This window comes from Pseudorca crassidens, chromosome 19 (genome assembly GCF_039906515.1).
Source record: "Pseudorca crassidens isolate mPseCra1 chromosome 19, mPseCra1.hap1, whole genome shotgun sequence".
Taxonomy (NCBI): Eukaryota; Metazoa; Chordata; class Mammalia; order Artiodactyla; family Delphinidae; genus Pseudorca; species Pseudorca crassidens.
Window position 1 is genome coordinate 63,923,030 of NC_090314.1, and position 15,582 is coordinate 63,938,611.

Genomic DNA, 15,582 nt, shown 5'->3' on the forward strand with positions numbered 1-15,582 from the left:
CCAGATGTCTGCAGGGCGGGGGCAAAACCTTCCCTGGATGAGGACCACTGGTGTCTCCGAAGCAGGGCTCGCTCTTCTCTGTTGTCATCTTCACAGCGGCGTCTGGCCGCGGTGCTCTGTGGACGTTGGTTGCTGTTGGTTGGTTTCACTGACGTATCGAGTGCAGACCCTTGATTAATTCTTGGGGAGAAACGTCGTGCCCTTTCTCCCTTGAAGAGTCCTTCGACTGGCTCACGGTGGCCTGTGCACGTAGAGGGGTGCAGGCCGCAGGCCCTGCTTCTGCTGACCTTTGCCCCAGAGGCACTTCGTGCTCCTTGGGAAGGCGGAGTGTGAAGGGAAGGCCCCACCGCCCCTCGTGCAGGTGGCAGGGCCCGAGGCATGGGCAGGACCTGCAGCATGGCCCCCGCAGAGTGACTGGAGGGGCCCCGACAAGCCCCCCACTCGTTCGCCCACGTACCACCCAGCAGTCACTGGTCTGAACTCGCCTCCAGTTAAAAAGCAGGGGTCGCTTACGATAATAAAAACCACCCCAGAGGGCTTCCCCGGTGGTGCAAGTGGTTGAGAATCCGCCTGCCAATGCAGGGGACACGGGTTTGATCCCTGGTCCGGGAAGATTCCACATGCCGCGGAGCAGCTAAGCTGGTGTGCCACAACTACTGAGCCTGTGCTCTAGAGCCCGCGAGCCACAACTACTGAGCCCGTGTGCCGCAACTACTGAAGCCCACACGCCTAGATCCCGTGCTCCACAAAGAGAGAAGCCACTGCAATGAGAGGCCTGCGCGCCGCAACAAAGATTAATCCCCGCTCGCTGCAACTAGAGAAAGCCCGCACACAGCAACGAAGACCCAACACAGCCAAAAATAAATAAATAAATAAAATAAAATAAAATAAAATAAAATAAAATCAATAAAAACCACCCCAGAAAGGAAAGGCCTCAGTTAGGAAGACCTTAACCTTGAATTTATGGCGTGCTTTCCACCAAGACATGTTATTTGATAGGAGGGCGGGGAAAGTATAACGAAGCTAGATTCTCGAGGAGAGCTTCTAGACGATGGGGAGGAGCTGTGACGGAGGAGGTGAGAGAGTGCGGCCCGAGACTCAGCTGTCATCACAGAAGCAGCAGCAGCAGGTGTCGTGCGCTCCCCGCACGTGCTGGGCTCTGTGTGAAACACTGTACGCTCAACCTTCGTGGCAGCCCAGGAGGGGGCCCCAGCTGTTCTCCCCACTTTACAGATGAAGAGAAGGGGTGGACCCCGCCTCGCAGCCTACCTAGAGCCGTGCTCTGTTAAAGGTGCAGGACGCCTTAGGCCAGCTCAGTCAATTCACGCTGCCCCGTAGTACCGGCTGGGGATGGGGCAGGGGATGGGTCACCGTGTCTGCAGAACACCTCCCAGAACTGTCTCAGCATCACCTGGGATCCTGGGACTCCAGCATGCCACAGCCTTCCGGTGGCTGGGAAAGCGACGGGACACCCCTTCCTCTTGTGCGGGGCCAGCCTCCCAAAGCAGCGCTGCTTACGCGGCTGGGATTCCAGACCGGCCCCCACCCCTCCTCCAGGGCAGCTCTGCCCGCAGCCCATCTTCACGAAGTGCCCTGGTGGACCCAGGTGGAGAGGAGTGAGTGTCCAGGACGGAGACTGCCTTCTCGGGGCACCAGCACAAACCTGATCCAGACCGAAGCCACCAGCGAGGCCTGCCACGGCGACCTGTCCGCCGGTTGACAGACGTACCTAGACCGCCGAGCCCAGGCAGGAACGGCCCAGCCTTGCCACTACGCTGACCCCTTCCTGGTTGAAGATTAATTTCGGGGCTGAGATTCTAGAACCTCCCAGTTGGAAGACAAGAATAACACAGCTTTTACTGTATTACAGACAGGCTTGCAAAGAACCAGACGTGGGACAGTATCCCAACCTCTCAGTTCAGGGGCCACTGCCCTCATTTCCACCCACATCCCAGCCGTTCAGCGTGGACGCGTGCCTGCCGGCCCCGCGCGTGCGGCCTCGTGCTCGTGGCTCCGTGACGGGACGAGAAATAAAAGAGGCCGTGGCCTCACTGGCGCCTTCCCGGCAACACGGCCCTCCCGCCTGGGGTGTCCGTCCCGAGGCTGCTGGGTGGTTTACAGCTGAGTGGCTCTCTCTGTTCGCTCTGCCTCGCTTTCGAATCCCGTTGGCCTGCAAATCCTCCAGAACTTGTCCTGCCCAGCCAGCCCTGATGCCCTGGCCACGCTCCTCCCCGCAGAGGCCCAGAGAGCTGCTGCCTGGGCTCTAATAACCTACTGACCGCTCCTTCTTTTTCTTTTCTCTCCACAGTGCGGCAAAGGAGCAGAAAACTTCGACAAGTTCTTCACGCGAGGGCAGCCTGTCTTAACGCCACCCGATCAGCTGGTCATCGCTAACATCGACCAGTCTGATTTTGAAGGGTTCTCATATGTCAACCCCCAGTTCGTGCACCCCATCCTACAGAGCACAGTATGAAACTCAGCACCGAGAACAGGCGCCTCCCCAGCCCCTGCCCCCTGCCCCCAGCCGTGGGAAATGATCCTCAGCTCTAAAGTTTGAAGGCCACCGCCTTGTTTCCAGGGGAGGCCTGAGAACTGTAGGGTTATTAGTCCAAACGTGATCAGCTGTTCAGGGTCTCTCGCAACCAAGAGCATCATCTTAGCGGCAGATGGCGTCATGCACAGCATCCAGTTTAATTGTGTAGAGGTCGCATCTGGCGGTAGGTTAACCCTTCCTGGAAGGCAAACAGACTCTACCCCCCCCCCTTTTTTTGGGTACAATTTGACATGTTTTCCAGACCCTCTGTTGATTTTCACCATCCGGATCCCCCAACCAGACATGTTCAAAGGAACCCGCCCCAGTCCAGGGAGCCGGAAACATCTCCGCCCAAGACATCTTTGGAGTAAAAGAACGGGGAGCCCAGAGAGTGAGCAAGGTGGGACCCGGGGGAGGTGGGATTGGGGCTTCAGAGGACCCACTGCTGGTGTTCTCTGCCTCGATGGAAACGGTCCCTAGGGCCCAAGAGGCCGGGAGGAATCTGGTCCCATCTGCAAGCTCACTGTTCCCAGAGGTTGACAGTCGTAACCCACTCACAGTTACGGTCCAGCAGTTACCAGTTTAGAAACAGAGGAAGAAGACCTCAGATGAGTGTTGGGGGCATCTGTCATCTCGTACCCTACTGGCTGATGACTGTCTTGATACTTGCATTTCTTTTTAAGAGGCCAAATCTTCTAAGGACTCCGCTAAGCGAGCATGTGAAGTCATTTCAGATCAAGGGTAGGTCAGTGCGCGTGTGATGTTCATTTTAATCTCTGGGAGATTCTTCTGGATCCAGGGTGCCACCCGCGATCATGCCACTACTCACAAGTGTTAGCCAAGCCCCCTCACACCGACACTTCGCTGCCTACTTCCTAAGAAGCCGGAGCGCACACCTCCCACCCCTTTTGTACTTATTTATTTAATAGGCTGCGGTGTTTACGAGAGTACGATGTACAGTAAGTTAATCCAAGTGTTGACTGTAACTTCAGCCCCTAGAATTGATTCCCCTCCCGTCTCCAGCCCTCGACACCCTCTTGGGATGAACAGTACGGTTTTGGTCCCCATTTCCGGTTCATGTTGAGTGACACACCTGAAGCTGTAGAACAGGAAACCTGGATGCGTAGCAGCTCAAAGAGGTTTTATTGCTAGAAGGATTTCAAAATGTTTTGCAAAGGCATCATGCAATGAATTTTGCATGTTTAGAATAAACCTTAATAACAAGTGAATCTATGTTATTGATATAATCGTATCAAGTACACAGAGTACTATAATAATTTTATAAGACACAACCGTGCTACGACTGTGACGGCTCCGGTTTCTAGTCTGCTTTTCTGATTAAGTGTTAGCTTCTTTGTGTGCCGCTGTGCTTCCTCTTCCCCACGCCGACTCCGTGCGTACCCTGCACTGGCACTGTGTCGGGCGTACTGACTTTTTATTGCAGTAGATCTGATTTCGAAGGTGAATGGCTACTTTGCATGATCAATTAGGCTTACATACACATATACATAAAAATATTCGATTCTACCTGCAAACGAAAGTTTCGTCGGGGGTGTGGGGTTACTGTCGAGGTGAGACTCCTCTTAGCCTCTGAGCCCTGTCGCCTCCGTCACGCTTCCTCCTGTGGTAGCAGGAGATGTTCAGCTCCCGTGCCCCCAGAACGTTCGTGCAGGTGTGGTGTCGTCACGGCCCACGGGCTGCACTTTGCTCGGTCAGTTCTTCCCTTCAGCCTTGTTGCTGCTGGAGACTCGGGGTAGGAGGGACGGGAGGATGCCCTTCCTGACGTGGGTGTGCAGATGCCCCGGAAGCGTGCCGTCCATCTCACCGTCCTCGGCACGCTCCGCCGTCCGCTACCGCACGTGCAGACGTGGTGAGCACAGCCAGGCCCCGGAGCCGTCAGCAGACGCCCTGGGGGGGCTGCAGATGCTCTCCCAGGTGTTGCTAGAAGCGGCCTTCCCTGTCTTGTGAGGAGCACTTCCGTGGGACGTAGCATCGCAGTGCGGGGTCCTCAGGGGAGCCGGTCAGAAAGAGCGGAAAGAACGTTTCCGAGGGACGTGGTTGTCAGTCCTTAAAGGGGCTGCTCTGTGCCCCGTTCCCCAGAAGCGTGTCCCAGCGAAGCGGCTTCTCACTTTGACTCTCTGGCTGTTTGCCTGAATTCCAGCTGCCACACGACCGCTGAGGGGTCTTAGGGGTGAGAGGCCTCGGCCATCCTGGGAAGCCTTGACTGGAGGAAGAGACGGGGTAGGGAACAGGTTAGACCAGAAAAGAGCAAATTCTTCCGCCACCTCTTATGGACCGTAGACTCAAGGGCTCCAGAGGGGCCCCGGCTGCGGCGCTGTGGCCCCATGGGTCCGTGCACGTCCGGGGGCCGCATCTTCCCCAGGTGCACCTCGTTTGGTCTGATAGAAAAGGGACCCAAGTATAGAAAGAGCCTAAGAAGCAGAAGGGCCGGTCACCCTGCCCCGGAACGGAGCAGCAGCAGGACGGCAGATCCCCAGCTACGCCCCAGCGGGGAGGAATGTCCCAGCAAGGAGCCCGCGGGGTTGAACCACGTGTTCCCAGCCTCTCGCTGCCTGCTCACGCTGAGCCCCGGGCAGGTCACGCTGTCCTTCACACAGCCGACACGTTTCCAAATTATTCATCTTTCTCTAGGAAACATCCCAGCTGGTTTTTATCCTTTCTGAGTGTGTGGCAAAGTTTTAAAGGAAATACCGTGTCTGGGGGGCCCTGTACTCTGCGTGAGGGACTGCAGGCTTGAGGACAAACTTGGGGGGGAAACAGTAGAAGCTCCAGTGCCAGCGACGTGCTACCGTGATGGGGCGTGTTGGTGCGTCGCCATGTCCCGGATGTAGATAGAAGCTGATGCTTTTAAAAACTCTGAGCAACCCAGGACAGTTCTGCTGAAAGCACACGTCACGTTGGTAACCGTCAGCAGAATGGATTGATAAAGGTCTGTGGCTTTATCCCCCTTCGTGGAGGCCACGTAAAGTAAAGCCACAGGGAAGGGGCCGCCGCTTCCAAGGGGCTGGGATAACAAGGAGGCCCGGAAGGGCCCGAGAAGGGTCAGCCCCTGTGTCGCTGGGGCCCATGGAGGTTCAGGCCCGCAGGGGAATCCAGCTCGAGCTGGGTCCCCCGCCAGACGCTGTGACGCGAAAGGCCGCGCAGATCGGTCCCGTGACCTTCCCCTGGGAGGCGGCCGCTCCGAGGCTGCGGCCAGTGCGCTGGCGGCCCTCCTCTGGGCATCGCCTGCAGACCCACGAGGGGTTTGGGTTGAAGGAAGAATATGGGGTGCGCAGCCCGCAGAGGTGAATGGGAGGTTCGCTCGAGGCTGGAATGATTCAGGAGGTCGGTAGGAGACCCCGGGAACCGAGCGACGGCTCTCCGTCACGTCTACTGCTGTTTTGTTCACGTTCACGCAGAGCCTCTGCCTTGTCGTGTCTTCGGAGATGGTTAGGCTTCTTCTATCAGGATTTTGGGAGAAAGCCAGAGGGTTAAGAGATGTCCGGAAACTTGGTCTGAGACGGTCAGCTAGGAGAGCGTGAGGACCCTGATTAACGCGATTCAGCGAACGATTGTCGAGCCCCTCTGAGCCACGGTCCTTAGCCGTGGTCGGCAGGGAGTTTAGGGAGGAGTGGGTTTGGGTGCGGAAGGGCTGGCGGACGCTTGCAGCAGGAGGAAGCCGGCAGGGAGGGAGGGGCGCTGCGGTCCCCGGGGCTGAGCCGCGGGTGGTTTCCGGTGCGGCTGCTGGCCCTCCTCCGCCAGCATCTCCCAAGCGCCAGCAGCGTCCTCCCTGCCCCCTCGAAGAGGCTCCCGGTTCTCTGGGCGGGGCTGAAGCATCCAGCAGGTGGGTTCGCACCCACTTTTCCCCTGTGACTTCCTGTAGCTGGGGGTCCGGGGAGAGGGGAGCGGGGACAGAGCAAAAGCAACTAACACTGCAGGTCCCCCCCCCCCACCTCCCCGAGTCCACGTAGCAGGAGGGATTTGAGTGTGTTGCCGGCGTTTGTTTGCTCAGCGCTGAAGGGAGGACAAAGTGAGGGTCTTGTGTCTGTAAAAGCCTCAGAAAGGAAACACCATCTGACAGTCATTTTCTCACCTTGGTCTTGTGAAGTCGCCTATCTCTTGTACCATTTCCTGCTTCTCTAAGCCCAGCAGGGGCAGCACTGAAGAGTCACGATCGATCGTGAACCTGACACGGGGCAGCGACCCGGAGACGAAGGCTCTCAGCGTCGCGGGGATAGGGAAGGCCTGACGGTCACAGGAAGCGGAAGGCGTCCTCGCTGTTCGTGACCACACCCTAATTTGACAGGGAGCGTTGGGAAATGTTTTTAAAACCTTTTCCTTGAGTTACTTGGGTTACATTTTATGAAATATACTGACTGTCAACGTTTCTGTCATTTCCCGTGTGGGCTGACGCAGCACATCTAGGGAATGCTGTATATTTCTGTTGTTAGAAAGGTTACCTGCGTTACACGTGGGTGAAGGCAGCCGCGTAGAAATGGTGTTGGCCACAATTCTGTTAATCCGATAATGTCAGGGGCTCGTCAGGAGGGTGAAGGGCGGAATGACCAGGACCTCAGCGCCGCTGATGTGTGTGATCGGCTGTCCGTTAATAACGGTGTAGGTCCAACTCAGTCATCAAACAGCCTTAAAATGACCCACACTAAGGCCCACACGTTCCAAAGACTTTTTTGAAACCTTATGGAAGAAATTAATCTGTTAATTCCAACAGAACATCTGAATATACTGGGCTATTTGTACTTTTTTATAGAGAACTTTATTAACTCAATTCTTCCTTAGAAATGAGTTTTTAAAATAAAACTACTGACAGTTTCATAAGATTCCAATCACACGGAGCCTGTAGGAGGACTCAGCTGGGGTCAGCTAGAGCGCCCCTGTCCTGCAGTCCCACTGCGGGATTTTCCCATCCAGTGGGGTATGGAGTCCTCATCACAATGACTGGAAGTCCAGGTGGAACACGTTAGCAGAATGACGCCCTCCGTGTTTTTAATGAGACACTGGGGACAACTGTCTAAAGTCTAGAAACTTTGGGACCGTGGGAAAGATGGCTTCATTGTCCCCTTTCCAGATGCAGCTCTGGGACAGCTTTCCCATTTCCTTGCCCTGTGAGGCTCTGCGACCACCTTTTGGCATGGGGATGGGGGGCGCCTCCTCAGCTCTGTCTCCTGCCCCCACGGGCCCCCGGGTCTCGCATATATGGTGAAAGTTCAGGGATGCCCTGCGAGAACCTGGTCCCTGGGCGACTCAGAACTACCCCGACATCCCCAAGAAAGAAGGGCAGATGCGCCCATTGGCATCATCTCTAGTGAGTAGACGGGACCCTACTTGTCAAGGCTAATTTATAAGAACCTTTTTTTCTAAAAGAAGACAAAAGGTGGCTTTGCATTTTCTGATCAAACAGCTCTGTCTTTGCCCCTCTGCTTCACTTTAGGAGTATTTATTCCTGTGATTGTTGGTAGATTCTTGGTGATACTCTTCCTGGAAAACTGTGATTCTTTTCTTGAGGGGGTTAGTGGACCATTCAGAATCATCCGTGAAGGCTGTTTTCCTTTTGAGTGTAAAAATTCGCCTCATGTCTCTTCTCTTAGGGTCTTTTCGAATGTCTTTTGTAGATGGTCAGAAACATTTGGAATCACTGCCTTGCTGCATGAATTTGGGGGAAGGGTGGGCTGAAGGACAAGCCGTGTTTAAAGCATCCTTGAAAAGGAGCCTGTATCAGACCCCAAATGTGTGTGGAGGAGGGAGAGGAAGAGACGGAGGTTGCAGTGTTCCCTTCTGTCAAGCACCTGCTGGCAGAACGTAGAGGCCGTTCAGCTGTCAGGTCCCACTGGGTTTATCGCAGGTGAAACGGATGTACAATTCCTGCATTGCTCTAGTTCCATAACCTCTAAGCTTTGTTTGCATGACACGCTTTGTTAGATACATTAACTGTAGTTTGGAAGCAAGTGTGTATGAATAAAGATAATGACCATTCCTTCGTGTCCCCGGTCTCATTTGCATCCCTCTGTGGCATCACAATGAGTTTTCCTCGTGTTCACCTGGCGAGTGTAGCATTTCAGTCTGGGTGCACCCTGTGGACGCTGCTGTCTCTTCACCTGTGTCGTGTGTGCCTCTCCATTTAGGGTCACTGTCTTTACTTCCTAAAATACTTCCTGCTTTGAATTGAAACCCAAACAGTTACGGGGATAAAAATAGTGGCAGGTCATTTAGTCTTTCATTTACGGAGTCCAGGGCTCGTGCCAGCTGGGGAACAGCGCAGACGGGAAGGTTGGCGTGGCCCCCGCCTGCCAGGTCCCTGCACCCCGAAACTGCACAGGACACACAGCAGCTGGTGAGGATGTCGTCCCAAGACAGAGACCCACCCTGGAAGAAGGGCTCCAGAAGGAATTCAAATCTTGGGAATTTTCTCCAGAAACAGACGTTTCCCACGCATCCTGTCGGCTGCACCGTGCGCTCAGCTTCAGGACTCCCCGCGTTCAGCGTCAGCAGCCTTCACCCTGTACTTACTCACGGGTGAAAAACGGGGGGAAATTTTCACATGTGAAACAGGTAGCCTTCCAAAACACCCAGTGTCTTAAAACTCAACACTCCCGAGGAGATTAGCCTCAAAAAGAATTAAAGACCAAGAAAACAAAACGAAACAAGCAAATCACTACTTCTGGAAGCCGCGGCGGTCTTGGCTCGCGCGCTCACCTCCTTCTGGGGGGCTGCTCCCCACTCTCGCTCTCGGGGTCATCCGATCCCGGCCTCTCCCGACCGGCTCTGCCCTGTGGTCCCTTCCTCAAGGTCCTGCCCCAGTCTGCTCACTAGATGACCCAAGTGCCAGTGTCCACGGGGCTAACGTCCCGTCCGCAAGCTGCTGTATTCCCCCTGCATCTCCCGAAAGGTCAGGATCTTCCCGCTGCCGGTTTAGGTGAGGAACAGCAAGGAGCACGTCTAGGGCCCTGGGAGCGGCGAGTGGTCACTGGCTTCTGGGCTGGCCCAGGCTTCATTCGGGGCTGGTTGCTCGCACAGGCACACGCGGCTCATGGCTGCTGCTCCGCTGCCTGGCAAAGAGGCCATGTGGAGGGCGGCTTAAAATGGCTCTTCAGCCTCTGCCCTCGCGCCCACCAGGTGCTGTTTTATTTTCCGTGCGTCAGGCCCGCCGCGCGCTCTCTTTCCCTTTGGCTGCAATGCGCGATGGAGCGCGTGCATCCGGCACAGAGCAGGGCAGCGTCCTCGGAGCAGCTGCCACAGGGAGGGCCTGGCTCAGCCCACCGCGATTCACCCCGCGGGGCAACCCCAAGGCCCAGCAAGATCAGGTGGGCAGGTCCTCCTGGCGCCACGGAGGCCTAGGGGGTGGCCTGAACACCAGGAGGTCAGGACTGATGTATCATTAAGCTCGAGATCGCGGCTCCCGGCTGCCCGGGAAGCCTGTCCCCGGCCCCCCAGACACACACGCCTGGTACCTACGACCCAGGTGGGGCTCTGGCTGGGCTGGCAGCTCACGGCTGAGCCAACTCAGAGGGTCGCTCAGCTTGATGTGGACCCCGTTGCTCCTCCCTGTCCCCCGTGGCTCCTCCCCATCCCCCGTGGCTCCTCCCCTTCCCCCTCATGGTGCCTCTCGTCCCCCCCGTGGCTCCTCCCCGTCCCCTGGGGCTCCTCCCGTCCCCCCGTGGCTCCTCCCCTTCCCCGTGGCTCCTCCCCCTCCCCCTCATGGCTCCTTCCCCCGTCCCCCTCGTGCCCCATCCCATCCTCGCGTGGGCCTGGCGCCCGTGGCCACCTCCTCTGGTGCATCCACGCCCGTGAGCTTCTCCCCTGCTTCACCCTGCGTCTCCCACCCCAGGAGAGGCAGCCCAGGGGCGGTTGAGAGCAAAGCTCTGTAGCCATCCTGCTGGCCTCCCCCCGGTGGTAGCTGCTCGATCGGGGCCGAGTTGTTTGTGTCTCCCGGGGCCTCAGTTTCCTCGCGTGCAAAAGGCGCTGCTTATGACGGTGCGGCCCCATCGGGCCGAGGGTCTGTGTGGAGCGTCTCCCGCAATGGACGCCAGCTTTCACGACCCGGTGGGAGCCCCGGCGCAAGGCCCCCAAGACCACGCCGGGCCAGGGCTGCAGCAAGAGCACGGCTTCTTCTCTCCTTCAGCCCTTTTTGAGAAACGGGGCCGCGTGCCAGCTGATCGGGGGGTCCCCGGTGGGAAGGTCATCAATGAGCCAACCTCGGCCTCCAGGAGCGGGGCTGATGGGGGCGTGTGCCTGGATGTTCTGTAAACAGGACTTGGGTCCTCGCGAGAAGGGGCGGCTGAGCCGCGAGGGAGGGAGACTGAGGGGCACTGACGAGCCTTGAGGCACCCTGGGCTCAGCAGCCCCCCGTCCCGCTCTGCGCGGGAGGAGGGAGGGAGGGGCCCACGCCGGCGTGAGCAGCGAACGGCTGTTGAAAGAGACAGAGTGAAAGCGTAACCCCCCGGGGGACCCGAGCCTGTGTCGCTCTGGCTTCAGAGGCTCCCCGTCCCTCTGCCCCTCTGTCCCTGCCCTGAAATGGTGGGCAGTGCACCTTGCGGTGGCAGGGGCTTCTCTGATTGTCCTGTGTCCGGTACCAGCCTGTGTCCAGCTCTGCCCACTTACATCCAGTCCACCAGCAAGACCTGCTGGGTCTACCCTAAAGCCGTGGTTCGCTACTGGGGGCAATTTTGCCCCCTGGGCAGACGTTTGGCCATGTCTTGAGACATTTTTGGTTGTCACAGCTGGAGAGAGGGGATACTGGCGTCTAGTAGGTAAAAGCCAAAGGCCAGGGATGGTACTAAACGTTCTACAACACACAGGGCAGCCCTCACAGCAGAGGATGATCTAGCCCCAAACGGCAGCAGTGCTGCTGCCGAGAACCTTGCCCTGAAACAGGCCCCCAGGCCGTCCACTTCCACCCGTGTCCACCGGTCTCCCCACCTGGCTCCTGAGGCTGCCCTTGACCCCCGCCCCATGGCCCTCTGTGCATCAGCCAGCGTGACCTTGTCTGAGCAGGTCCTTTACCTGCTTAAAGCCCTCCAGTGGCTTCCCATGATCCTTAGAATAAACGCAAACTTTCACACTACCCACCAGCCTCATACAATCTGGCTCGTGGCACGTGAATTCAATGGGTAGGAGGTAAGCTCAGAAAAGTGCTGGCTTGATTATTCACTCCTGTGTGTGTGTGTGTGTGTGTGTGTGTGTGTGTGTGTGCCCTTTCCCATCAGAATATAAGCTACAAGAAAACCGAGCTGGTCCATCCCGTTCGCTGTGGGATCCCAGCACCTAGAACAGTACTTCACACATAGTAGGGCTCCAAAAAATGTTTGTTGCATGAATAAATGAGTGAATGGAAGCCAAGACTGCTCTGAGCCTGGCAAGTTGTGACCCAAAGCATAACCGTGTCATGGCCCGTGCGCTCGAGGTGTTCGCAGGCTGATTAAGGAGACAAGACGTGCATGCGAGAATCAATTCAGGACCAGCTCTCAGCGCTCTTCGCGAGCCGAGGAAACCCAAGCTATCAGTCTGTGCCACCAGCCAGCACCTAGAGGCACTGCTGCTGCGGTTACACTTGGGCGATTGTTGACGGCCCTGAGCTTTCTCTTCTCCAGCCTGTTGTGTGCTCTGGGGTGAAATCCTGGCTCAGCTGAAACGCTAACACACACGGGCAAAGGCGACAGCCCACCTCCTGGGCGGGGAGCAGAGCGGAGCCTGCGGGGATGTGCAAGCAGTGCTTTGGCTCTAAGAAAGCAGAACAGGATGTCTCCCTGAGATGCTTTTTTTAAAAAGCCAATTCAATAAATACATTGCAGAGAGGCCTATTCTAGGCAGGAGAGGGGTAAATACAATTTGGTTCTAAAGAACAGGAAGAGCTAGTGGTGGACTCAACAGACGGAGGGAAAAGGCAAAAAATAAAAGTACACACACGCACACACGCACACACTGAGGAGTACCAAAGGCATGCCAGGCACTCTTCTGGTTACCTTAAGTGCATTTTTTAAAGCCCACAATGACTCCTTGAGGTAGGTCCTATCTACTGTGCCCATCTTACAGAAGAGGAAAGCAAAGTCCAGAGAGATTAAAGAACAATTCCCGGTGAGCAACGCCCAGCAGACCTAGCGAAATGGAAGAGCAGAGATGTGAGCCATGCTGGGGGCCTTCCTGGAGGAGGGGGTGGGAGGCTGTGGTCTGATGGAGGAAAGGATGGGTGGGAGGGGTCAAAACCACACGGAAATCAGTAAACAGGTGGGAGGGGAAGGACTGACTCGTATCCAGTGCTCGCTGCGTAATTCCCACGTAATCATCTCGTTTAATCCCCATGGCACGCCTGCAGAATAGAAGCCGTTGTTCACACCTTACAGATGGGGAAACTGAGGCCCAGGTTAATTAACTGGTTTCCAGTTCTATAACTCCTAAGCATCACAGCGAGGCTTCTCTGTCCTTTCTGACCTTGAACACTTAGGGCACCAAAGAGGCAGCCTGGCTGGGGTGTGCGGGACCTTCCCGGGGGCCTTCTCCCCTTACGGCTTCCTGCAAAGCCCACCCCATCACCAAGGGAAGTTTTCTTTTCTCATCTGACTCTGATGCCTATGAGACCAGAGGCCCTTCTGTAACTGTTTCTGGAAGCCTCTCTCCCACCTTCATCTGATTTTTTTTTTTTTTTTTGAGCTGTCTGGGTGTGGGTAGAGAGAGAAAAATAGCACTGTGGTTCTCAAAACCCAGCAGGTCCCTTTGCAGCCGCCCCACCTGGCTGGCTGTCACCTGGAGAAGCCCCAGAGGAAGGAGCAAGCTGGCAGGCGGGGGGGCTGCCTCTGGGGTCACCCTCCCCCCACAGGACAACCCTGGTGTTGAGACCTCCCAGCGGTCAGAAACAAATGGAAGTAGTGAGTGCAGGTGACCCGCAGGGCGTGTGGGAGGGAGAGTCAAGGCTGGCCGGGCGGGTCAGCACCAGCTAGTGGCCAGAGACCTTGTCAACAGGGAAGAGCTGATTTCTTTGGCAAAGGGCAGCCCAGGGAGGAAAGGTTGGACTTGGGGTGGGGGTGGGGCAGAATACTCTGTGGGTGTTTGTACTTTCTGGAAAATTTACCAAAATAACACCTGATTCTTGTAGCTAATACAGATAGGAGAAGGAAAACCTTCCCATCCCAAGATAACCACTGTCATACTTAAAATGCTTGATAGGGGCTTCCCTGGTGGCACAGTGGTTAAGAATCCACCTGCCAATGCAGGGGACGCGGGTTCGAGCCCTGGTCCAGGAAGATCCCACATGCCGTGGAGCAGTGAAGCCTGTGCGCCACAACTGCTGCGCCTGTGCTCTAGAGCCCACGAGCCACAACTACTGAGCCCGCACGCCTAGAGCCTGTGCTTTGCAACAAGAGAAGCCACTGCAATGAGAAGCCCGCGCACCGCAACAAAAAGTAGCCCCCGCTCGCTGCAACTAGAGAAAGCCTGTGCGCAGCAAGGAAGACCCAACGTGGCCAAAAATAAATAAAATTTAAAAAACAAAAAAATTCTTGATAATTTGCTCATTTCACTTAATTATTATTAATTATTTTGTTACATTTTCATAACGGGGACAGTGAAGTTCTCATATCAAACTTACCGGGACCCTAAGCTGGGCGTCTAAAATGGGGATGGCAAACGTTGACATGCAAGTTCCTTAAACATTTTATGTAACTTAGAGCATGTAAACACACAACATTCAGAAAGGATGAGGTCTTCTCTCTCCGTGCCTCCTTCTTGCATAAACTATACCCATAATGCTTGACTGAAAATTGCCAATTTGAGGTTATTTGAAGAAAAGCAAAATATTCACAAAGCAACTGAATGCAAAGTCCTTCTTGACGTTTGCAATATTTTCTAGTATTTTGTAGTAGCCTTGCCCACACTAGCTCTAGAGCCGTTTTTAAAAACTCATCTTTATTACCCTTCTTAAACATGCTATTGTGTCTTCATTGAAACAATTCTGTTCTTTGCACTCGTATATCTTCAGTTTCTGAGGCATTTGCTTAAATTATTTAACTAAAAAACAATATAGCGGCATCAAATGTTTGGGGAATAAGTTGGCTGATTTGTGCTAAGTCATGGTGAGAACACAATTCCACAGAGAAAAGATGTTCAGCATGTCATGGGCATTATTTAGTGTTTTGTAGAGGAAAAAAAAAAAAGTCTGTTAATCCATTCAGTCATTCAGGGGACATCAACTAAGAAAGATTCCACTGCAAAATTTAGATCTTTCCACATAATTGTGTTGTTTTTTAAGAGCTGTATAGTATTCCATTTTGTACATATGCATTATAATGCCTCCTAACCCCTCACTTACTTTCAGCCTCATGTCCTAACGTTCAGGAGGTTCTCAACTTTTTCTATCATAAACAACACTGTGTTGAATATTCTAATCTTTATATCTTTACACACTTAACCAGTATTTCATTCATTCTTTCTTTCATTCAAAAAATATTTATTGAGCCCCTATTATGGACCAGGTACTCTTCTGGATCTTGGGGATACAGCAATAAACCAACAAAATCCCTGCTCTTGGAATTATATTCTTGTGGGAAGATTCCACATCCTTAGGATAAATTTCAAAAAGTTGGGATTTTTTTTAATATTTATTTCTTTATTTTGGCTGCCTGGGGTCTTAGTTGTGGTATGTGGGACCTTCGTTGCAGCATGCAGGCTCTTTGTTGCGGCATGTGGGATCTAGTTCCCCGACCAGGGATCGAACCCGGGCCCCCTGCACTGGGAGCATGGAGTCTTACCCACTGGACCACCAGGGACGTCCGCAAAAAGTTGGAAGCTTTGGTCGTGGCTATGAGCCTCTTCAGGGCTTTTGATACATATTGTCAAAATGCAGTAAGAAGGAAAGGAGACCACAAATTCGAATACACAATTGAATCATTTCAAAGTTTCATACATACTCATACACCCTACGTACCTGCATGTAGATCTAATAGTTACCATGTGTATTAGTTATCTACTGCTGCATAACAAATTACTCCAAAACTTGGCAACTTAAAACAACAAACATTTATTATCTCACAGTTTCAGTGGGT

At 54.5% G+C, this 15,582-nt stretch overlaps 1 protein-coding gene across 4 annotated transcripts in view; it reads left to right on the forward strand.

Annotated features, from left to right (window-relative positions):
* The window catches only part of PRKCA (protein kinase C alpha), a 365,590-nt gene extending 357,066 nt beyond the window's left edge, over positions 1-8,524 (forward strand). For all 4 annotated transcript variants that reach the window (XM_067717472.1, XM_067717473.1, XM_067717475.1 and 1 more), the window contains one exon: positions 2,309-8,524. In XM_067717472.1, the coding sequence (XP_067573573.1) occupies positions 2,309-2,473 (165 nt within the window). In that variant the 3' untranslated portion in view covers positions 2,474-8,524. The remainder of the gene's footprint in view (positions 1-2,308) is intronic.
* Positions 8,525-15,582: the final 7,058 nt, after the last annotated feature.